The sequence below is a fragment of the Octodon degus genome, unplaced genomic scaffold (genome assembly GCF_000260255.1).
Source record: "Octodon degus isolate 3935 unplaced genomic scaffold, OctDeg1.0 scaffold00002, whole genome shotgun sequence".
NCBI classification, from domain to species: domain Eukaryota; kingdom Metazoa; phylum Chordata; class Mammalia; order Rodentia; family Octodontidae; genus Octodon; species Octodon degus.
Genome location: NW_004524578.1, coordinates 26,467,243 through 26,489,033, shown reverse-complemented (window position 1 = coordinate 26,489,033; position 21,791 = coordinate 26,467,243). Strand labels below are relative to the sequence as shown.

Genomic DNA, 21,791 nt, shown 5'->3' with positions numbered 1-21,791 from the left:
TGTGTGTGTGTGTGGCCAGCTCAGCCCACCAGGGGGCGGGGCTGGCTGGCATGTGGTGCTGGGGGATCGAACTGCGGTCCCTGTGCTTTGCCAAGCTTGTTTCAAGTAGGTGCTTTAGACCACTGAGCCATCTCTCCAGCCCCGTTTTTATTGTTAATAGTTTTTTCTTTTCTTTTCTTTTCTTTTTTTTTTTTTGAGACAGGGTCAGCTCAGGCTGGCCTTGAACTAACTGTATAGTCCATAGTCCAGAACAGCCTTGATCTCACAGTGATCCTCCTGCCACCGCCCCCCAAGTGCTGGGCTTTCATGTGTGTACCACTATGCCTGGCAATAGTTTTTTATATATTCTAGTACAAAACCTAATCAGAAGTACGATTTACAAAAATTTTCTGCCATTCTGTGTGTTTTCTTTTCAGTGTCCTTATATGGTGCTGTTTGAAGCACAAGTGTTAAAAATTTATAAAATTTTGATGTCATTTGTTTTCCTTTTGTGTGTATCATATTTCAGAAACTAGTGTCTAATTCAAGGTCACAACAGTCATGTGTCTCTTTTCTTCTGTGATTAGCCTATAAGAGTTTTACATTTGTAGTTCCTACAGCTAGATCTTTGAACTGTTTTGTGTTAATCTCTTACATTGAAGCAGAAGGTTGAAGTAGAAAGTGGATGCCCGTTTCTCATCACAATTTGTCAGAAAACCTGCTTTCCCCACATTGTGTTGTCTCAGCATCCTGTGGAAGATCAGGGAATTATAGATGTGTGGGTTTATTTTTGGGCTCCTTATTCTGTTGATCTGTGTCTTCTCTTACCTTTCAGGTGCCAGGGACTGAACACAGGGCTTCACACATACTAAGCACTTGGTACTTGTCTCAGTTACTTTTTACTCATTGCTGAGACAAATTACTCAATATCCAAAGTTAAGGAAGGAAAGGTTTATTTAGCTCCTTTGTGGAGGTTTCAGTCTGTACTTGACTGGCTCCCAGGTGGAGTGGCACACGGCAGAGGGTAGCAGGGCAGCAGTAAACAGCAGAGAGCAAAGGGAAGGGCAGCAGCTGGGCTTCTAGCCAGCCCCCCTCCCCTCCTTATATTATACACAAGCTACCCTGGGGTGGGGGTGTAGAACTCCCACAGTGTCCAGGCCCTCCTCTTGTACAGGATGAGGATGTTTACAAAGAACCGGGGCTCCCTGCTGCCACTCAATTAGACTTTTAAACTTCTCAAGTTGACACAAAGTATCAATCACTACAGCTTAGTGACCTGTTCTCATGCATAATGGCTTGATTTCTGTAGCTTTTGAAATCAGATTTTGAAATCAGAAAGTGTGTATCCTTCAACTTTTATTCTTTTTCATGGTGACTTTGCCTGTTCTGAGTCCCTTAAATTTACGCATGAATTTTAGAATCAGCTTGTCACTTTTGGTGAAGAAGTCAGCTGAGGTTTTGATTTGGAATTTCACTGAACTTCCCACCACAGTGGAAGGGAGTATTGAGTTTTATCCAGTTAGCACTTTAACTCCACAAACAGGGAAATCCTTATTTAGGGTGTGTGTGTGTGTGTGTATTTTCTTTTTTCTTGGGTCTCACTATGCAGTTTAGGCTGGCCTTGAGCTCACTTTGTAGTCCAGGCTGGTCTTGAACTCACAGTGATTCTCCTGCCTCAGCTTCCCAAGGTGTTGGAATTACAGGTGTGCATCACTGTGCTTTTTTTTTTTTTTTTTTTTCTTTTGCAGTACCGGAGATTGAACTCAGGACCCTGTGCTTGCCAGGCAAACGCTTATTCTACTGAGCTATGTCCCTGGCCCCCACCATGCTTTTTTTTAAAGCCAGAGTCTCACTATGTAGTCTAGGCTGGCCTCAAACTGATAACAATTCTCCTGCCTCACCCTCCTCATTGCTGGGATTATAGGTGTATACCACCACACCCTGCTTAACAGTTTTAAAAGAAGAATTTTTTTTTTTTTAACATTTATTTATTGTGTGTGTGTGTGTGTGTGTGTGTGGCCAGCTCAGCCCACCAGGGGGCGGGGCTGGCTGGCATGTGGTGCTGGGGGATTGAACCGTGGTCTCTGTGCTATGCTAAGCTTGTTCTAAATAGGTGCTTTAGACCACTGAGCCATCTCTCCAGCCCCTTCTTAACAGTTTTAACATTTACAGAATAGCACGTGTCTTTTACTTGTCAACTCTGTTTGTAAATACTTTGCTCCTTTTGGTACTATTGATACAGGGAGAAAAACTGATCTCAGGTGGATGACCTCCAAACGATATAGGGAACCTCCAAATGACATAGGGGAAAAAGGATCCCCCTACCTGACCTGGACAAGTTCATGTTCTCTAAAACTGAAGAATGAATTTTAGGAACAAACAGAGGTCATGAGCAGAATATATTTAGTGAGGGAAAGAAAGCTCCTGTCTGAGAGAGGGAGAGGAGGGGGCCCAAGCGGATTGTCTCCAGGAGGTTGTCTCTTCCAGGGACTTTTATAGAGGAAAACCATGCCATGAGGCAGGTCTAAGGTGGTGGAGAACATGGGAAGTCGCTTAGTTGGGCATGAGGTGGGACAAAACTTTGGTCAACTAATGAGATTACAAGCACCATTGCTCAGGTAAAATTGATTAAATCCAGGACCAAATGAGGAAGTGAGTCATGTAGCAAGGGGGCATGAATATGGGATGGTCTTTTCCTGTTGGGGGTTGGGCTAGTGACTCACTTGGGCTCTTTCAAGGTGATTGATACCTATTTAGGATATCAGCCCATCCCTAGGGAAGTATGTAGCTGTGTTTCCTCTTTTTGTCTTGGTCTTGAGATGTGGCCCAAATGGGAGTGTCTGTCTCTTCCAAAAGTTGCAAGGTCACCTTGTCTTCCATCTTGTCTCCTCGAGGGCCTGGCCCTATCTGACTGCCTATAATATTTCTATCCAACTTGGCTGCCTGCAACACTATCATAGGTAAAATTGTTTTAACTTCAGAGGACCAGCCCCATTTGGTTCCATGTTAGGACTTTGGCCTAGCAGCTGTTCCTGGGGGCAGGGATTAGGGTTTCAGTTTTACAGGGCGCAGTGTTTTTCCTTTCTGACACATCTTCCAGTTTGGCTTTATGACCCACAACAGCCTCCCACCCCAAAACCCATGGCCTTATGGTGGTGCAAAATGCCTTCCACCGCCATCCTTGAGGTTGCCACTCAGTTCTGGTTCCTGTGGGAATTCTGAAAACTGTGGCCTGACAGGCAAGGATAGGTTGTTCTAGGATTGATTTCTATTGTTTGTGACCTCTTGGGGGCATTCTGTCTCCTGGAATCGCAGGAGGGAGGATTTGTAAACTGAGGCATCACAGGGAAGCAGTGACATCATTCTGCACCATGTTGCCAACTCTTTGGCCCTGAATGCCTTCTGTTCCACAGAGGGACTCGAACTTGCCTGATTCCAGAGCCGCCTGGATGGGGGATGGGCGAAGCCAGACTGCCTTAAAGAGCAGTAACCTGTATCTGATTGGATCTGCCCTGAAGAGCTCTCCCTACAGTGAGTGGTGGGCAGGTGGGATATAGGTCTTGGTTTTGGGACTCAGGAGTTAAGTCACTGACCTGAGGGTATCAGCACTCATATCAATGTCCCTGCATAGAGCTGTCGCTGTCCTGAGTTCTGCATTCAGTCCTGTCTCAAAGCCTCCACCTGTTTCTTGCAGGCCACCGAGGCTCCCTGGGCGGTTGCTGCTGCTCCCCATCCAGCCTGTCTAGCTTGGGAACCTGCTTCTCCTCCTCCTACCAGGATTTGGCTAAGCACATCGTGGACACTGCCATGGCCAATGTAACTGCCCCAACTCATCCTCACTGCTGCTTTAGCCAGACCTGTCCTGGGGCAGGGGTGGGGGCAGAGATGGGGGTGGGAGGAGACCCAGAATCAGGGCTGTGGCCCTCCTTAGTAGCTCGATCTTAAGAAACAGGCATTGACTGACCTAGGGTCCTGGTGAGTACCATGCCCTCTGCATGTGGACTGATTTAGTGTGGTGACTGTCTCCAGGTAATGACTGCTTGTTCCAATAATCTGCACAACCTGTTCAGCTGCCACGCAACAGCAGGCTGGAAGTAAGTCCCTCTGTAGCGTCTCACTTGTACTCTTGTCTTGCTTGGCTTCTTTTCCTCCCCACTTCTCTGCCTGACTTCCCTGAATCCCACACCCTGAGCTCCTCTTGTCTGCTTTGGAACCCATTGTTTTCTTTCCCTGGTACTGGAACCCAGAGTCTTACCCTGGACTACATTTCTACCCCTTTTTAAAAGTTCTGGAGGGCTGGTGAGATGGCTCAGTGGCATGAGCACCTGCTTTGCAAGTGCAAGGTCTGGAATTCTTTTTTTTTTTTTTTCCAGAACCGGGGTTTGAACTCAGGTCCTTGCGCTTGCCAGGAAAGCGCTTATTCCACTGAGCCATCTCCCCGGCCCCAAGGTGGGGTTGTTGTTATTATTATTATTATTTCTTTTTTTTGTAGAACCGGGGATTGAACTCAGACCCTTGCACTTGCTAGGGAAGTGCTTATTCCACTGAGCCATCTCCCCGGCCCCTGGAATTCTTGGTACCTCAAAAAAAAAACAAACCCCAAAACCCAATAAATAAAAGTTTTAGATAAGGTCTCAGTATGTCACTAAATGACTGGGTAGATGTAATTTGTAATTCATCTTCCTCAGCCTTACAAAGTACTGGAATTAGAAGTGTGCACCGTGCTATTTTTTTAAAATCTCTTTCTCTTTCTGATCATTATCTTCAAGCTATCAAGGTGAGGAGCAGGAGGTACAGCTTTACTACAAGGAATTTTCTTCTACTCGGCATGGCTTTCTGGGGGCAGGTGTTGTGGCTCAGCCGCTATCTCATGTGTGGGCAGCTGTCAGTGACCCAACCCTGTGGCCCCTGTATCACAAGCCCATCCAGACGGCAAGGCTGCATCAGCGGGTGACCAACAGCATCAGCTTGGGTGAGCCCGAGGCTTCTGGGGACCAAGTTTCTGATGTGTGCAATGGACTCTGGCCAGGGATGGAGGTGGAGGGTAGGAGGCAGCCCTGTTGGGAGGCCCATTTCTCAGGCCATCCCAGAGTGCTTGGCCTAGCTTTCCTTGGGTTGTCAGTCAGGGAGTAAAGGGGATTGCAGGCAGAAAGGACTTAGGTGAAGATCCGCTCAGGGTTCCTGACTGCCTTGTCCTGCCTCTCCAGTGTACCTGGTATGCAATGCCTCCCTGTGTGCGCTGAAGCAGCCGCGGGATTTCTGTTGTGTCTGCGTAGAAGCCAAAGAGGTGCCTGCCTCAGTAGTGGTAAAGATGTCATGGGAAGAATGTGTGTTGGAACGTTGTGAGGCGCAGCATGGGTGTGGGCCCTCCATGGGAAGGAAAGCAAACTGGGGATGGGGCCAGGGCAGCGGCAGCTTGAAAGCTGGCCAGTGTTGCTTTGTTCCATTCTGACTATATGGAGCCTGTCCCCTGACTCAGGTCTCTGTCCCCAGGGGTACCTGTCTATAGTGGCAGCTCAGTCTGTATATGACACATCCATGCCAAGACCCAGCAAAAAAATGGTCCGAGGGGAGATCTTGCCTAGTGCCTGGATCCTGCAGCCTGTCACCATGGAAGGGAAGGAAATTACCAGAGTCATCTACTTGGCCCAGGTGATACTGGCTTCACAGCACATGCTGTGATCTCTCAGTCCTTCTGGGTAACACCCTGCCCAATAGCTGGAGACTCAAGGCTTCTGGGGCTCCCACTGGGGAGTCAGATACAGAGAATGAGCATTTACTAGCCTTTCAGAAGGTGCTTGTACCTGAAGTTGTTTCTGAAGTTGTATTCTGTGGCTGAACTTATCCAGGATCCTTAGATTGTAGTTGAATCATTGCAAGGTAACCATTGCAGCCACCTCTAAGCTGGGTACAGTGGTACACACCTGTGATCCCAGCACTCAGGAAGTTGAGGCAAGAGGATCTCAAGTTCAAGGCCAGCCTGGACAATTTAGTGAGACCCTATTTTAAATGCACAGCTTGATAGAGTGAATTATCCTTCTTTTTTTTTTTTTTTTTTCAGAACAATTTGGCTTTCTATGTCTTGTCTTTTCTTTTTCTTTCTTTCTTTTTTTATTGCATTTTAGTAAGGGTCTATAGGGTCTATAGGGTCTCACTATATAGATCCCACTTGTAGTGATCAACCTTGTTCAGCCTCCTGAGAGCTGGGATTATCTTGATCATCCTCTCAGCATGCCCCAGGGGGATTGAACCTGCTGCTACATCTGCCTAAACAAGTACTTTAATCGTCTGAGCTATTTGGCCCATCCTCGTCCTTCATTTTGTTTGGCTTTCTACTTTCAGTCCCATAACTTCGTCAATGGGGTGGGGGTGAGAGCTGATGCTGAGATCTGAGCAGTGGAACCCAGGGGTGTGTAGACAGGGGCTGTGGGGCCTGGTATACCTCCCTTTGTCCCATCCAGGGTGGCTGTGGGATAGGAAGGTCCTGGCACCTTCAGGTCTGTTTTAACCCCCAACTCTGCCTTCTCACTTGCAGGTAGAACTGGGTGCTCCAGGCTTTCCCCCTCATCTCCTGAGTTCCTTTATCAAACAACAGCCCCTGATCGTGGCCAGGCTGGCTTCCTTCCTTGGTAGCTAGCATTGCCTTGTCAAGATGGTGTTGCTGAGCTGATGCCATGGCCCTAAGGTGAGAAGAGCTGAGGCTACCTGTGCTGGCTAACTTCACATTTGGCACTGGCCCAAGGTTGCCAGCAAAGTCAGTCAGTCCTTAGGTGCTTCTGGCACTTTTGTACTTTGGGCTTCTGGCCCTAACTATCCTGAGAATGAAGCTCACCTTTTGGATTTCTCATTTTCATTTTCCATTTTTTTGGACTCGCCCATCAGAGTTGGGGAAGTTTAGTGCATCGCCTCCTTAATCCTGCCCTGCCTCTGGGAGAGCTGGCAGGAAGCAAGCAGCTGAGACCATGATTCTACTCTCCCTCTGCCTTCCTTCTAGCAGGCAGCTTGCCCTTTGGTGGAGTCAGGACCAAAGCAGTTTTGAAAGAAAATAGCAGCCCAAACCAGAATGCCCTTTTAGAATCTTTTCTCTCTGGTGAATTTTTGCAAAATGCCTTTTCATTTTATCTTTTTTCTCCCTTTTCTGACATGTGGGTCTTTGTGTCAGAGCCAGAAGACATTGGGGAAGCAATGGGTGGATCTGGGCTAGGGCCTAGCAAGGAATTGTCCAGAGGGAGCTGCTCTTGGCTCCACTTCTGCTAATTCAGTTTCCCAGGAAGTAGTGACTAGGGGCACTCTGTCCTGCCGTTCAGTTGCCCAAGTCTGTGGTAGTAAAGAATAGTCACATGGGGACCAAGTGGGTGAGGGGCAAGAGGCAAGGATTTTCTGTGCAGTGCAGGAACAATTTTCACTTCTGAGAATGCTGCAAGGCTTTTTTTCTTACCTTAGATTGTTATTTATACATGACTGAAGTTTTAAAAACTTTTATTTTTGTTTTCTTTTGTAACATTTGATTATGTATTTTTACCTCTTTATATATAAATCTCTTTATGAAGACTTGACCAGAAAGATCAGGATATCTGTGAACCAGAAGTCCCACATGTATTTGTATTCAGGGGCAGTCTTAGAATTGCTTGTGTTTGTCATTTGAGCCTGGTAGGATTTGGCCTGCACTCAAGACTCTGCACCTCTGAGTGACTCGCCTGTGACTGCTTCTTGAGCCCAAAGCCACCCAGTCACCAGGAACCACCAAGTGAAAAGGTGAGCAGACAGCCTAGGGCTGGAGGAGAGGAAGGCAGATGCAGGAATTGGAAAGTGAAGGGACAGCTGCATAGTGACACTGATTCTCTTACATACCAGCCCTGAGCCAGCAGTATGAGTAGTCAGCCCTGACCTCTGTTCCTTATCTGTGCCTTCAGCCAACACAGATCCAAAATATTGGAGGAAAACATTGTCATTGTTTTTTAAACAATACATAACATATATTCAGCTTACCTTGTAATAGGTATAATCTAGAAATGACTCAAATATATAGTACTGGAGGAAAAAGTGTAGAGGATGATTATTTTGTGCAAATATTGTGCCATTTTATGCAGGGCCTAAGCATCATGCAACCAGTCCCCAAAGATACTGGAAGCTGACTATAGTGAGGCTCATTTTGTAGCAAATCATAAGTGACAGTTAAGCTAAATGCAGAATCAGATTTTGGTTTAGACAAGTGGATCTCAAATTTTGACATCACCAGAATCACCAGAAGACCTCCTTACACTCCAGGCTGGACCTGACCCTCCAAGTAAGCTGGAGAGGTCATGCCATCTGTATCTCTAGGAAGTCCCACATGATGCAGAGGCTCTTGGTCTATGGACTACACTTTATTTTTATTATTATTATTTTTTTTTTTCTGGAACTAAGGCCCTTGCGCTTGCCAGGCAGTCACTTATTCTACTGAGCCATGTCCCCGGCCCCTGGACTTTAAAGGCTGCTGGTTTAGACAATTCAGAGTGCAGACATGTAAAAAGGAATCGGATTACTGTTCACTGGTTCTTTAGTTCCCTACCTCCAGAACCCTTAAAGAGTAGCCTGGGGGCTGGAGAGATGGCTCAGTGGTCTAAAGCACCTACTTGAAACAAGCTTGGCAAAGCACAGGGACTGCGGTTCGATCCCCCAGCACCACATGCCAGCCAGCCCCGCCCCCTTGTGGGCTGAGCTGGCCACACACACACACACACAATAAATAAATGTAATAAATAAAAATAATTAAAAAAAAAAAAAAAAAGAGTAGCCTGTAAGGCTCACACAGACCATCAGGAAGTGGTCCTTCACCAGGACCCTATGTATGCATCTGGTTTTCACTCAAGTGATCTTAAGCCAGGTCTTTATAAGCCAAGCAGCCTTTGGGGCTTCAGGCTCTCCTGAGCACACCAGAAAGTAGCTGTGATCCTGTTTACCCTCAGCAGGGTTCCGCTTTGCTGTGGCTTAACCATACTGTTGTAATACTTGTCTCTGGAAAGCAAAAAACAAGCTGAGCGTGGTGGGACATGTCTGTAATTCCAGCACTCAGGCTAAGGTAGGAGGATTATTGTACATTTGAGACCATAAGATATAAAGTCTCCCATCCAAGTACTAAATGTAAGGTGGGAAGAGAAGCTAGCTGCTTGAGCTGCTACCTCTCCCCTATGCTCTTGCTCTTTGTCGCCGCCATGAAAGGTTGACCTTTGTTTTGTGCTGCTCTGCCTTGGACCCAGCTGAGTATGGGCTGAAACCTCCAGCAACTGTGAGCTAAATAAACCTTTCCTTTCTTTAAAAAAAAAAAAAAAGATACAAGGTCAGGCTGGCCTTCAATTTACTATGTTGCCCAGGCTGACCTCAAACTCAAGAGATCCTCCTGCCTTTGCCTCATCATCCTGCCTTGGGCCTACATGCATATACCACCACACCCAGCATGAAGAAACACACTTCTCACTGGCACTGCACATGTTTAGTGTGTGGAAGAACCTGGATTCAGTCTCCTGGACACACTTGATTCATCTAAGACACTGAATTTGAAGGACAGAGATTAGGAAAAAAGGCTCAGGTGCAGAAATTTTAAAGGAGTGACTTGGATGAGTGGAGGGCGGAAGAGGCAGGTAGCAAGTAGTGTGATTAAGAAACTCCTATTCTCTGGCTTGGTGGTGATGGCACCTCTTGCCTTTGGTGTGGTAGCATAGAAAGCTTTCTCTGAGGACAGAAAATATGGGTCAGCAACCTTTCTGACAACTAGGAATTCTGCCCCTAAGAAATACTATATGCACAGATTTTGCAAGCCACTTAAAAGAGTTCAGTACACACTATTTCTCCCAACAGAGAAACAAATTGTCTTATTCTCCTCACAGAAAAACTGTAGGAATTTAATGCACATTATCAAAGTGATGCTCTCTTTGTCAAAATCACTGGTTTACTTTTGAGAGACATGGTCTCAACAATTACTCTAAAAATAGAATGCTTTGCTCCACAGTACATTTTGAGCTGAATCGAACACTCCAGAAGCTGCCCCACCATATGGCTCAGCAGGGAGGCTCCTGTGAGTGGAAATTGCACTGTATCCTAAGCCTGTCCCTGAGCATAGGGGAGCTGCACACTGGAGAATTATGCACTACAGCAGCAGGAAGTTAGCAGCAGACAGTGCCTCAAGGTGGGAGATGGGCTTTGCATGGACGGCTTAGGTAGGTGGCTGGCTGGCTGGTCAGGCTGTGATTCCAGGGAAGCGCTTATTCTACTGAGCCATCTCCCTGGCCCCAGGCTGTGATTCCAGCTCCCAGCTCAAAATCTACCTCATCAAGGAAGACACTAGGGAAAACAGCTGTCAAGCCCTTGTTAAAAGTTTATTTTTTAAAAAACTCAATGTTCTGCCCTGTCCTTCGTCCCTGGGTGGAGACAGGGTCCTGTATAGGTCCAGATCATGGCAGATTTCAGCCAGTGGGTCCTACCACCATCTCTGTGGTGTATATGGCAGTCCAATTCCTGGTGGTAAAATGTAACCTCCCATGACCCATGTTTTAACTTTCTTCACAAGTTAAACACAAGTCATTTGCCTCTAACATGACTACCTGGGACCACATGTTTCAGAGATGCTGAGATAGCAGCAAGCAAAGCCTGTGTACCATGTTGATCAGGCTACACTCCTTTTGTTCAGCATCTGAGAAATACCAGCTTTTCCACTCAGGACTGGAGCCTCTAGGCTTCTCTTCTAGGATCTGGCAGCAAGCCTAGTCTGTGGGCAACTCCAGTGCCACACACTTCCTTCCCTCCTGGGCATGAAGTCTGGTTGCAGATCCCACTCCTTAGCCACAGTGGGTTCCAGGTCTCTTCTTGAGGTAAGGTGTGATCCTAGCTCTGGGCCAGCACTGTTCCCCGGCTCGGCTGTACTAACTCACAAGCTCTTTGCTGAGGTTCTGGCAGATGGAGCTCAGCTAGAAATAGGCGAGTCAGTGTTTCTAATTCTTCAGAGAAGTCCTGGAATTAAGGATAAAGGTGACAAAAAAGGGTAGAGATGGTATGTCTAAAAATCAATCCCTAGGTTATCACGAAGTAGACATGCCCCAGAGAATACTGAAGTGGGTGTGGGACCTTGTCCTCTAGTATCTGGGGAGGTGTATGTCAGGGCAGGGTGAACTCTGGAGGAGGTTGAGGCTTTAATTAGCCTACCTTTATGTGCTTGTGCTACTGTTACCAATTCACTACATAGTATCTCATCTTGAAACTACTTCCTCCACACATCCCAGTCACAAAAGAAAAAAATTTAGGCTGAGATTTAAATCCAGGTTATCTTGATTTTAAAAAGCTACTCTCGGGCCAGGGAGATGGCTCAGTGGAATATGTGCTTCCATGGCAAGTGTGAGGGCCTAAGTTCAATCCCTGGTTCCACCAAAAAATAAAAAGCCATACTCGTTGTTCCCTGCTGCCCTCCTCCCCCCCCCCCCCCCGCCCCAGTTCCTCAGACAGCAGCTACCCTGGTCTGAAATAACCATAATAAGCCATGCTTCATCCCCTGTATTCTTGAAGAAATCTGACACAAATCCACTAGGTCTGCCACCATTACTGTCCTGTCCAGGGACAAATGGGCTGTATGACACCTCTCCTTCCTGTGAGATAGGAGGGGACCAACTTACCTCTGGCCACAGGGCCTCATGGAGGCTGCCCAGGCAGGTCTCAATCTCCATTCGGTCCATCAAACCCTTTTCTACCAGCTCCCGTAGCAAGAACAGCAGCAAGTCCCACTGAAAAGTCCACCATGGAGGAGGTTAGCATTGCTGGGGCACTGCAGAGTGACCATGACTGGGACAGACTGCTGCTTTGTAGACTTCGAGACAAACACAAAGAGTCTGCTTTAGTGCAGAACAGGAAGCATGGCAGCTCCGCAGGGGTGCTAAACCATCAAGACCCTGGCTACTAAGGAGCTGTCCTATCCTCCTATCTGACTTACCTCCCGTGGCCGAGTGTCTGCCAGAAGCCCCACGTTTCTCGGGCTCAGCAGTAGCTGCAGTGGGACTGGCCCCTGGAAGTCATCTTTCCATAGGGAAAGCAGCATGAGCAGAAGCCTCCGTGCCTCTCCCCGCTCCAGCCTGTGTGATGCACAGGGCCCTAGAATGGGGATCTGGTCTGCAACTAGGGAGAGAGGAAATCAGTCTAAAAATGGAAGGTGAAGGGGCTGGTGAGATGGCTCAGTGGTCTAAAGCACCTACTTAGAACAAGCTAAGCTAAGCAAAACACAGGGACCGCGGTTCAATCCCCAGCACCACATGCCAGCCAGGCCCGCCCCCTGGTGGGCTGAGCTGGCCACACACACACTAAATAAACAAATAAATATTGAAAAAAAATAAAATAAAAATGGAAGGTGAAGAGGACTCTGTCCTCCAGTCTTCCTGTACCCATCCCTGATATCTGGAGGTTATTCCAGCAGGGTGCAATAAAAAGCCATACCCAGGAGGGACGCTAACTCCACAGAGCACTTGGCCAGATACTGCTCAGCAGGCGGGCACAGGAACTGCAGGGGAAAGGGGACCATCAGTACCATCTCGCTTCTGGGAGAACTGGCCCTAGGTCAGTGTGGCTCTGCTGCCTTCTTTATGGCTCATGCCCAGTCTCACCTGGCGGCACTGCAACATCTGGTGAAGCTGGCCTAGGAGCTGTTCCAGGTGTTCTGGGGACACTCCTTCATCAGGGTCTCGGGGTCCCACAGCAAGGGACAGCACATCCTATAGAGAGCAGGGCAAAACCTTATGCCAGGCTGGGACCAGGTTGCCACTGATAGGCGTGGGGAAGAGGGAATCAGTCAGTGGAGAGGGACAGAAGGAAAAGGAAAATAGGACCCAGGGGTGAAGCAACTGGGCCAAGGGGTCCCTAGAGCTGGGGCTCAGGCAGGACAGCATGGCTAGGAAAAATTAACCATGGGGACACCCAAAGGGAGGGATGAGCTGCCAGACAGCTCCAGCAATACCATTTAGCTTGGGACAAACCACCTGACCAACTCCCAGAGGGCATCTCAGTGCTCAGGGGACTGTCCTGCCAGACACATCTGAATGTCTCCTATTCCTCAGGGTTCTGTTCAGCTCACGCAATGGAGATTTCAGTACAAATCTGTATAGTGAGAACCAGTTATTTCGTGGCCACCCTCTCAGTTGTTAGTATTGCTTTCTGGTCCCTATTCCACAACTTTATTCCTAGACTATTACATTAGATCAGGGCCACAGAGGAAACATACTAGGCTTTGCAGCACTACCACCGAAGCACAAAAGCAGCTGTAGACAGCATGAATACAAACAGATGGAAAAGCCAACAAAACTACAAAAACATGCTGGGGATGATGGCACAGTCCTATATTCCCAGCACTTGGGAGGCTAAAGCAGGAAGAATGACAAGTTTAAGGCCAGCCTAAACTACATGGCAAGAACCTGTCTCAGACCAGTGAGGCACACACTTATAATTGTAGCACTCAAGGGAGGCTGAGGCAGAAAGACTGCCAGGTTTTATCCATCCTGGGCAACTGAGCAGGACTTTTGTCTTAAAAAAATAAAAGCATGCAAGGTTAAAAGAAAAAAAAAAGCTCAATTTGTTCTATACACTATTTGCTGATCCTTTACAAAGTCTAAAGTTTTTAAACTAAGGAAAACTGTCATTTTATAACTAAGAAAGCATCTTCCATACATGAATCGCCTCTGCTCCTGGAGTGACTGCCCCTTAGACTGCCCCTTCACAGCCACAAGACACCTGTCCCCACTGCCATATGTGTAAAATACACTTTAGTCAAAACTAGACTGAGGGCTGGCCAAATAGCTTAGCAGATTAAAGTGCCTGCAAGGGGCGGGGGAGATGGCTCAGAAGAATAAGCCAAGCACAGGGGTCTGAGTTAAAAAAAAAAAAAAAAAAAAAAGGTGCCTGGGCGATCCCTGGGCTTGCCCTGCCAGCCCTGCCCCTGGGGCATGCTGAGATGGCAATTGCGATTGGGTGTGGTGGCAAGGCTGTAATTCCAGCTCTTGGGAGGCTGTAAACAGGTGGAATCACTAGAGTCCGATCTAGTAGTAAGACCCTGAACACCCTGTAGACCCTTCCCTAAAATACAGAAAAAAACCAAAAAACTGGACTGACCCTTTTGTGCTATGGGAGATGTCAGTGCCAAGTCAGGAACATGAAGGAAACTCCGTGACTATGTTCCACCTTACCTAACTCAGTAAACAAATGAAACAAATTAGACAGCACAGAAAGCTTCTACAAAGAAATCCTGCAGCTGATGTGGGAAAGGAAAGAAACCAGGAACAGCGGGGAGAGGGATTAGGGAGCCAAAGGGAGTAGGGAGCTGTGTACTTTTATCTCGGAGATGAGGTGGGAGGGGAGGGGAGCATGGTGCTCACAGGCGCGGGAGCAGCCCCTCCGCTCCCCCCGGGCAGCTGGTTCAGGACCCTGGCCTCGAAGAATGCGACTCACAGCCGCTTTCACCTCCCTCCTGATCAGTGCTGCAGGGAAGAACAGGAACAGGTCACTGAGATATCCAAACAGGCTTGCCATGCCAACCCACAACTTTCTGGTTTCCACCTGGCTGGGACTGATCTTCCCAAACTGCGCATAGTTTCTGGTCTGTCATTCAAAATGGTATACGACCTCACCTGTGATGTTGGCTGACAACCACGCACATGCCTTCTCCGTGGCCAGCCCCACAGCAATGTTCTCTGCACTGCTGAGAACCTGGGAGGGAAGAACAGCAAGTTAGGGGCCAGGGACAAAGACATCTGCCAGAGTCCATGGCTGACTGTACTCCCAGCGGCTTCACACAGATGCACACATCCACAACACAGGCCTCTATTACATACAGCTGCTGGGGTCTCCTCCGGAAGCAGTGCCCGCACAGCCCCAGGGCTCTTCCTTTGGCAGAACCTCAAAGGAAACAGGAGGAGGCTGTGAGGCCTGCACAGAAGCACTGCCTACATCCCACCCCACTCCAGATGCTGAAGGGAGAAGCCCACCCATCAAGTCAGCCTTGACCTTCGTGCCTCAGGAAAATGGGGTTGGGGGTAAAGGATGTGAATGTGAAAGGGGAGAGCAAATAGAAAAATAAGCCAAGAGGAGTGGAGAAGGTCCAAAGGGACTGGTGATTCTTACTCCCGCCCCTGGGTCAATGCTTGGGCCCCATGGGGACACAGCTGGGAACACAGAATCTCCAAGAGCTGGGCTGGATCTCCCACTTCCTGGCTTTGTGTCATTCGCTGCTCTTGGATAAGTGACTCCGCTTGGTGTACCAGATCTGCCACCAGTGTTGCCCTGCAGCAGGGACAGCAAGGTTTGAGGTAGTTGGAAGGGTTGAATTAGAAAGGGACTAGGAATTTAAGAACATTGGGTTATAACTTCCCCAAGGGCCTGTCAGCCTCCTGTTCTCCCACCTGCCTTTTTTCCCTTTGGCAACATGGTGTTTTAAGGGGAAAATGGTAGGGGACCCGCAAGGTGCTTTTACTTGATATGTTTGACACAGTTTGACCCAATTCTCTCTGCCACAAACTCCACAGTCCTGCGCAGTGAGGGAGGCTGGTTGTGGAAAAAGGCCTGAGCAAGCTGTGCCTGTGAAGAAAGCAGTGTTGTGAGGCCCGAGAAGACTTCTAGGCTGGCACCCGCCCACCACTCGTGCTCCTACCTGGAGTCCATGGCCACTTGGGGGAAGCTGGGCCCCTAGGCTGGTGGTGGTGGTGGGGGTGATTTTCCTCACAAAACCCCCACTCCGTCCACTGCTGCCTGAAACCCATGAAGCGAGCAGTTTCCGGAGCTCTCCTGCAGCAGGGAAGTCTCAGTTCTCTGTCCTAGAAATCTGCCACCTTGCCCACTCCTCCCCAGTGATATAGACTTGGGCTCAGGGCACCACTCTGGGATTTGGCCAGCGGCGGGGTGCCCTGAGCATGCAAGAGAAGTCCATGCTCACCGATGTAGGGGCAGCAGGTGTAGAGCAGCTGCTGGTCCACCACAGGCACACTGTCCTGCGGAAGAAGTGGTGGTAGTCCTCCCCAGCTTGCCCAGGGGTGGCTATCAGGTAGGTAAGCTATGAAGCTCAAGTTTCCCCACAGAGCTCACTATATTCCTGGGCACCCATGCTCTGGTCCAACCACAACACTCACCAAGCCACGCTCTGAAGTGGCTGTGTCCACTTCCAAGGCATCCACCTGACACTCTTCCAAAAAGAAGAAATCCTCAGGGACTGTGGGAATCTGGCAAGAGACAGCAGCCGTGCTCTAGCTGGTTATTTCTGAGACTCCATACTCTGAGACATCACAGGCCAAGCAAGGGTCAAGGACCATACGGCCCTCCCGAGGCTAGTGGGTGGCTGCAACTCCACCCCATCCCACTATGTTGGGACCCACAGGCTTCCCACCTGAAAAAGCCAGCCCAGGACAGCTAGCAGCAGCAGCTTGTTGAGGAAACACATCTCTCCTTCACCCTCCCGTGATAAGACCAAGCTCCTGAAAGGTCAATGGAGGATGTGAAGGGACCTGAGTGTTCAGGGATGGGAAGGACTGAACAGAGGCCATCGCTGAGAGGACTGTTCTCAAACGCAGACCTCACAGGTACTGCTGTCACATGTAAGAGGTATGGACACCAGCATCTCTTATAGCCTCTGCTGGGCCATGGGCAAGGCAAACCACACATGGATCCTCACTGTGGGCCAGTGGCCTCTCTAAGTTCAGGGCTGACTGTGGAGCTGCACAGGAACTCCCAGGATGCTCTGCCTCTTTAGGAGCAACAGGCCTGCCCACAACGTCTCCACACATTAATTTGAGACAGGATTGCTACGTAGCTCAGGCTGGCCTGGAACTCACTATGTAGTCCAGGATGGCCTGTAGCTCACAGAAGTTCTCCAGCTTCAGCCTACTGAGCCCCCTCTTAGCCTTGTCTATTTACCGGTATAGGTGTAGCAAAAGTGTGAAGATGCTCCGGTAGTAGTCAAGCAAGGGGACGATGTAGTCAGCAAAGGACAGGAACTCCACCAGCCAGGGTACTGTGAGCACTGCCCGCTGGGCCTGCAGCCCACGCTGCAGCAGTGTACGCACATCCAGGACAGGAGGAACCTGGGAGAGCCGGGGCTCAGTCAGCAGGCAGGGGGGGCTGGGTGCTGTTCCTCACCTGCCAGCTTTCCAGAACAGCCAAGAAAACAGTCAGCCTCTGCATTCTGCCAGTCTCCCAGCTCCCTCCTTCCCAGGACTTTGTGCTTATTCACCTGGCTTCTGAGGGCCACAATGGAGTCCTGAAGCTCCCGGCTCTGGGGTGGTTCAGGCCCCCGGTATGGCAAGAAAGCCACAAAGCCCAGAAACTTAGCCAGAAGCCTCAGACTAAGAAGCACCATGGCAAACTGCCTCCGTTCACCCTGCAAGGAACCAAAGGAGCAATGGTGATTCACATAGGGCTTTAGAATATTTCCAAATCTGTCTTCCTATGTACTATCTACCCTTCTCACCAGGTCAGGCCCAGTCCTGCCTTATTCTGCTAACCTGCCAGTCCACATCTGACTCTCCATCTTCATCTGCAGGTTCGTGCTGAGGCAGTGGGAGGCCATTGAGCTCCTGGATTTTCAGGCTTAGACTATCCATGAGATGCTGATTAAACTGGAAGCTGGAAGAGGGAGAAGGATGGGGACAAAAAAATGAGACTACTCGTTCCACTTAATTCTGCCCCTCACCCAGCAAAATACAGGACCTTTACCTGCTGGCACTCAGGATGAAGTCCTTGAAGAAACCTTGATAACCTGGGAAGGTGGGGGGTGGGCAGGGTCCCCCACTGCTTGGAGGGGCTGCAAGCCGTTCCTGGAGCCGCCGTAGACGCCCCAGCTTGTCAGCTCCCAGCATATTCAGCACATCTGAGGCCTCACCCAAGACAGGGCCCCCAGCACCACCAGGGCTCTGGTACATCTAGGTAGCCGAGGGAAGAGACAGACAGGGCCAAACACAGAACAACATAAGGAAAGCTAGTTCCATGTCAGGGGCTCTGGGCAGGTCTTTTTTTTTTTTTTGTATTTGGTATAGGTCTCACTACCCAGTTCAGACTCTAGTGATCCTCCTGTTTTCAGGCTCCCTAGGGCAGGGATTATAGGTGTGTGCCACCATACCCTTTCAGTAGCTCAGTGACTTGGGGGGGGGGCAGGGCCAGCATGGCAGGTGGTGCTGGGGATTGAACCCTAGTCCCCGCGCTTGCCTAAGCAGGCACTTAGTTTGCTATTTCACTGGCCCTCTGGGCAGTTCTTGAGGCAGGAATTATATTTTGATCCTAAAGGTGAAGAAAGTGAAACTAAACATAAGCACTTACCCAGGGTCACTAGAGGTGGGATGTGAAGAGGTTGGACTGTTAAGCCTGTCCTCTTTCTATGCTGGCACAAATCAAGGGAAAAAGGTGGTAACAGGCTTGGGAGGGCATGAGGTGTGGGGCACAGGCTACTGGGAGGTCAGAGTGCCATTTCTACACTGGCACCCAAGTGTGAAATACCATCCAAAGAACTTGGATGCTGCTGAGAGCGTTCCTCAGGTCTAGAGTGTCACCTTCCCCTGGTGGCCAATAATACCTGCTGGTCACTGTAGGTTAAATTACTGCAAAGGCTATTACCTGAAGAAGTTGTTTTTGGAAAAGCCGAACAAAGTGGCTGTGGCTGCAGGCTGCAGACAGCTGACTCATCATGGCTCTGGGGAGTAAGAGGCAGGCATGGAGTGCGGGAAGCAGGGAAGGAGAAAGACTTACACAGCAAGCCAGTGTGTGGGCTTCTTAAGTCATTTCTCAGGGACCAGCACAGAGCTGGCCTACTTGGCTATGGGAGATGAGGAACCCACTCAGCATCAAGATGCTGTGAGGCTAGAGGTGCACTTAACCAAACAAATGCCACATCCAGGTCTGCTGGCCACACTGAGTACCATGACCAACATGAATGAAGAAGACAAAGGAAACTGTACAGGCTGGTCAGCTACCTATGCAAAGCCATGAGAATTGCTTAAACTACAGGATGGAAAAGATGAAGTGGAAGGAATCTTGTCAGTGACTCAATACAAAATCTAAGCAACAAATTAAGCCCTCTGCACTTTGGAGTGGAAGAACCAGGCAGATAGAACCTCTCTGAGCACAGGCAGACCTATTAAGAACCAGACTGAGGAGAAAATAACTGGGTTGGAAGTAGTAGAGAAAGCCTTCCTCTAGCAGCTGGCTGAGCAACACTGAGCTGTTCACTGTCAGAAGCAAGAAGAATGGTGACTAGGGTAGGAGCACCCACCTGATCCTGCTGCCCAATCCCTTCTCAAAGTCCCAGCCAGGCTCCTCATGGTGATCTTCCCACTCTCGCAGCACTTCATAGAACACATCCCTGACAGACACACAATGCCTGATCAGCCACTACACAGTTGCCTCACTCATTGCCAAGTATAGCCTCCTTGGCTTGGAAAGCCAAAGTCAGCACTGCCCACAGCCCCATTCCTCAGCCTCCAAATTACGCTGAAGATGCCACAGACCCAGCTACTTATTACAGCCCTTGTGCACTTGATTCTGTGGGCAGCAAGCAGCAAGTCAATCCAGACACTTGTCTGAGAAAGGAACTGTGTGTGGTCATGTGCTGAGATGGCTAAGCTCAGGGTGCAAGTCCATGAGCACAGAACAGTGACAGTTCTCCAGTGGTTGTCATGAAGGGCCTGGTGGTACTATTAGCTAGACTTCTAGGTTCTGTGACAATAAAACAGCTGCCTATTCCAAAGAAAATGTTACTTCATCCCCTTCCCCAAAGTTCCCTTTTCACCTCTGTTTCTTAAAAGTATGAAAGGCGCGGTCACTGGAGAAATTGGCACGATTGTCAGTCTCCGGCTGAAAGGAAACAGCTTGAGCAGAGGGTGGCATCGTCAGAGAGACCTGAAACATGGCAGTGACATTAGAACTAAAGCCTGATGAATGATGGTCAGAAAATGTGGCCCCTTGTTTGGCCAAGTTATTCCATGGGTCACTTAATGGTAAGAGAGCAGACTGCCTAAATTTATTTGTGAAAGGTGGGAAGGGCAGGTCCAGACCAGTGAGCATTTCAGCCGGTGTCACTACCTTGGCAATGCTGCCCTCATAGGCAGCTCGAAGGCGGCCTTGCAGAGCTGGGGAGAAGCACAGCAGCCGTTCATTCTCAGCCAGCAGCTTTAAGGTCCCTTTGTCCAGATAGGACAGAATCCTGCAAAGACAAGAACATACCTGACTGCGACTAGGACCAGATGATATACATAGTGCATCTGGAACAGGAAGCAGGTACACCAAGGGTCACTGTGACGGAGACAAATGGTGAGGAAGTCACACTCCATGAAGCAGAGAACAAGCAAGCAGGCCAGAAGTGTCAGCCTTGCTGCCAAGGCTGTCTGACTTTTTTGAGGGGATAAATCCATAGCCTTGATACAGAATTTTTACAAACAAGAAAAGGTCTAGGGCTATTGTACCTATGTTATGCACAAGCATACCCAGAGTGGCCTGAGAACTAGACAGACAAAGAGAACAAGGCCCAAACGCCTCATCCAGGAAACTCACTGAAACTGATGCTCCAAAACCTGGACAGCAAAAAAGACACAGTCGTGGATGCTCTGGAACAGTGGGCTTTCCAGGGAATCTAGGGTAGCAATGAGCTGTCAGGAAGGACCATCCCATCTGCAGAGCCCACTCTCAAAACCGGGCTTGCTCACTGACCCAGGGTACCTTGACTTGGTTCAAGGTCATTATCCTTAGCAGCCACCATCCTCCGGGCAGTAAGGAGCTGAAGGACGAAGAAAAGCTCCAAGAAGAGGTTTGGTACCAGATTTTCTGGGTATGAAAAGAAATCCCATTGTACTGGGCACCATTTGGAACTGAGGCTCTGTTCTGCACGCCTTGATGCTCCTCTTGCACTGCAGTTCTGCACGTGGCTCCCTGCAGCCCCCTGGGCTCTCACCAGCAATGCAGGAGGAGTAGACTAGGGCTACCACCTCTAGGCGCTGGCGGGAGGACACTCGAGCAGGGTCAGCGGGCTCCACTGTGAGGCTTCCTGTCCGGCTGGGGAGGAGCAGTCCCGATTCTGGGGTGGGACAGGTGGGGGTTGGTGACTGCTGCAGCTGCTTAGAGCTATGAGGACAGAGAGAGATCAGGAATAGTCAGCCTGGCTTCCAGGTCACAGTCACAGGGGTCCCTCAGAGAAGGTTATCAACAGCCCAGGCAGCAAACCCGAGGCCCCGGGAGGAATCACTTTGGAGGGAAAGCCCTGCAGGTCCCCCACGGGAGGAAGCGGACATCCAGCGAGCGGCAAGGCCATACCGCTCCTTCCTGAGCATCGCCCGCTCCTCCTGCAGACTTCTGCACCCTGGGGGAAGGCCAAGGCCCCAAGGGCTAGTGTCCAGGGCTGAGGGTTGGGAACTGGGGACACAGCTGATTGGGGGTGAGGTGAAGCAGGTCTTGGGCTTGGACAGTGACCGTTCTTCGCTCACCGGAGTTGGGTTGATCCTTCGTGAAGGCTTCGTCCTGCTGAGAGTGGCCACAGGTTTTCTTACATTTCTAGGTCCAGGCACCACTCCCTCTACCACACCAGTTAGGCCTCTCGCAAAGCCCTCGCTGCTACCGACTGCTCACCCCACCAGCCAGCCGCGCTCGCCCTGCCGCGGGCTGGTTCTCACCCTGCGGGCCCGGGGGGCACCGAGCCTACGGGAGGGAACTCCTCCAGGTTGCTGAGGTTCGGCGGATCCGAGAGCGCCCTGCCGGGGCTGCCAGCGCTCCTCGGCCTCCGGGCCCCGGCCCAGGGCGGGCTGTCCCCGCCGCCCCCGTCCTCCGGGGCTCCGCGGCCC

At 49.7% G+C, this 21,791-nt stretch overlaps 2 protein-coding genes across 7 annotated transcripts in view; one reads left to right on the top strand and one right to left on the bottom strand.

Moving 5' to 3' along the window:
- The window catches only part of Stard9 (StAR related lipid transfer domain containing 9), a 192,471-nt gene that overhangs the window by 165,612 nt on the left and 5,068 nt on the right, over nt 1-21,791 (top strand). For 2 of the 6 annotated variants that reach the window (XM_023711162.1, XM_023711171.1), the window contains 7 exons: nt 3,393-3,510; nt 3,674-3,795; nt 4,009-4,073; nt 4,749-4,951; nt 5,187-5,284; nt 5,473-5,631; nt 6,515-7,151. In XM_023711162.1, the coding sequence (XP_023566930.1) occupies nt 3,393-3,510; nt 3,674-3,795; nt 4,009-4,073; nt 4,749-4,951; nt 5,187-5,284; nt 5,473-5,631; nt 6,515-6,616 (867 nt within the window). In that variant the 3' untranslated portion in view covers nt 6,617-7,151. Of the gene's footprint in view, nt 1-3,392; nt 3,511-3,673; nt 3,796-4,008; nt 4,074-4,748; nt 4,952-5,186; nt 5,285-5,472; nt 5,632-6,514; nt 7,152-7,625; nt 7,735-17,443; nt 17,514-21,791 lie in introns of those variants that run through there. The other 4 variants (XR_002820349.1, XR_002820350.1, XR_002820348.1 and 1 more) reach the window with 4 other exon arrangements.
- Nucleotides 9,937-21,791, bottom strand: part of Cdan1 (codanin 1) — a 12,728-nt gene continuing 873 nt past the window's right edge. Inside the window, exons 2-28 of the mRNA XM_012513853.2 lie at nt 21,624-21,784; nt 21,268-21,471; nt 20,909-21,078; nt 20,668-20,781; nt 20,512-20,590; nt 20,044-20,164; nt 19,751-19,860; nt 19,235-19,324; nt 18,580-18,655; nt 17,686-17,891; nt 17,475-17,595; nt 17,204-17,350; nt 16,888-17,054; nt 16,361-16,448; nt 16,107-16,196; nt 15,914-15,968; nt 15,632-15,765; nt 15,455-15,558; nt 15,106-15,264; nt 14,817-14,880; nt 14,613-14,691; nt 14,314-14,462; nt 12,600-12,707; nt 12,433-12,496; nt 11,936-12,117; nt 11,622-11,729; nt 9,937-10,965 (exon numbers count right to left, since the gene is read on the bottom strand). Of these exons, the coding sequence (XP_012369307.1) occupies nt 10,840-10,965; nt 11,622-11,729; nt 11,936-12,117; nt 12,433-12,496; nt 12,600-12,707; nt 14,314-14,462; nt 14,613-14,691; nt 14,817-14,880; nt 15,106-15,264; nt 15,455-15,558; nt 15,632-15,765; nt 15,914-15,968; nt 16,107-16,196; nt 16,361-16,448; nt 16,888-17,054; nt 17,204-17,350; nt 17,475-17,595; nt 17,686-17,891; nt 18,580-18,655; nt 19,235-19,324; nt 19,751-19,860; nt 20,044-20,164; nt 20,512-20,590; nt 20,668-20,781; nt 20,909-21,078; nt 21,268-21,471; nt 21,624-21,784 (3,276 nt within the window). The 3' untranslated portion in view covers nt 9,937-10,839. The remainder of the gene's footprint in view (nt 10,966-11,621; nt 11,730-11,935; nt 12,118-12,432; nt 12,497-12,599; nt 12,708-14,313; nt 14,463-14,612; nt 14,692-14,816; nt 14,881-15,105; nt 15,265-15,454; nt 15,559-15,631; nt 15,766-15,913; nt 15,969-16,106; nt 16,197-16,360; nt 16,449-16,887; nt 17,055-17,203; nt 17,351-17,474; nt 17,596-17,685; nt 17,892-18,579; nt 18,656-19,234; nt 19,325-19,750; nt 19,861-20,043; nt 20,165-20,511; nt 20,591-20,667; nt 20,782-20,908; nt 21,079-21,267; nt 21,472-21,623; nt 21,785-21,791) is intronic.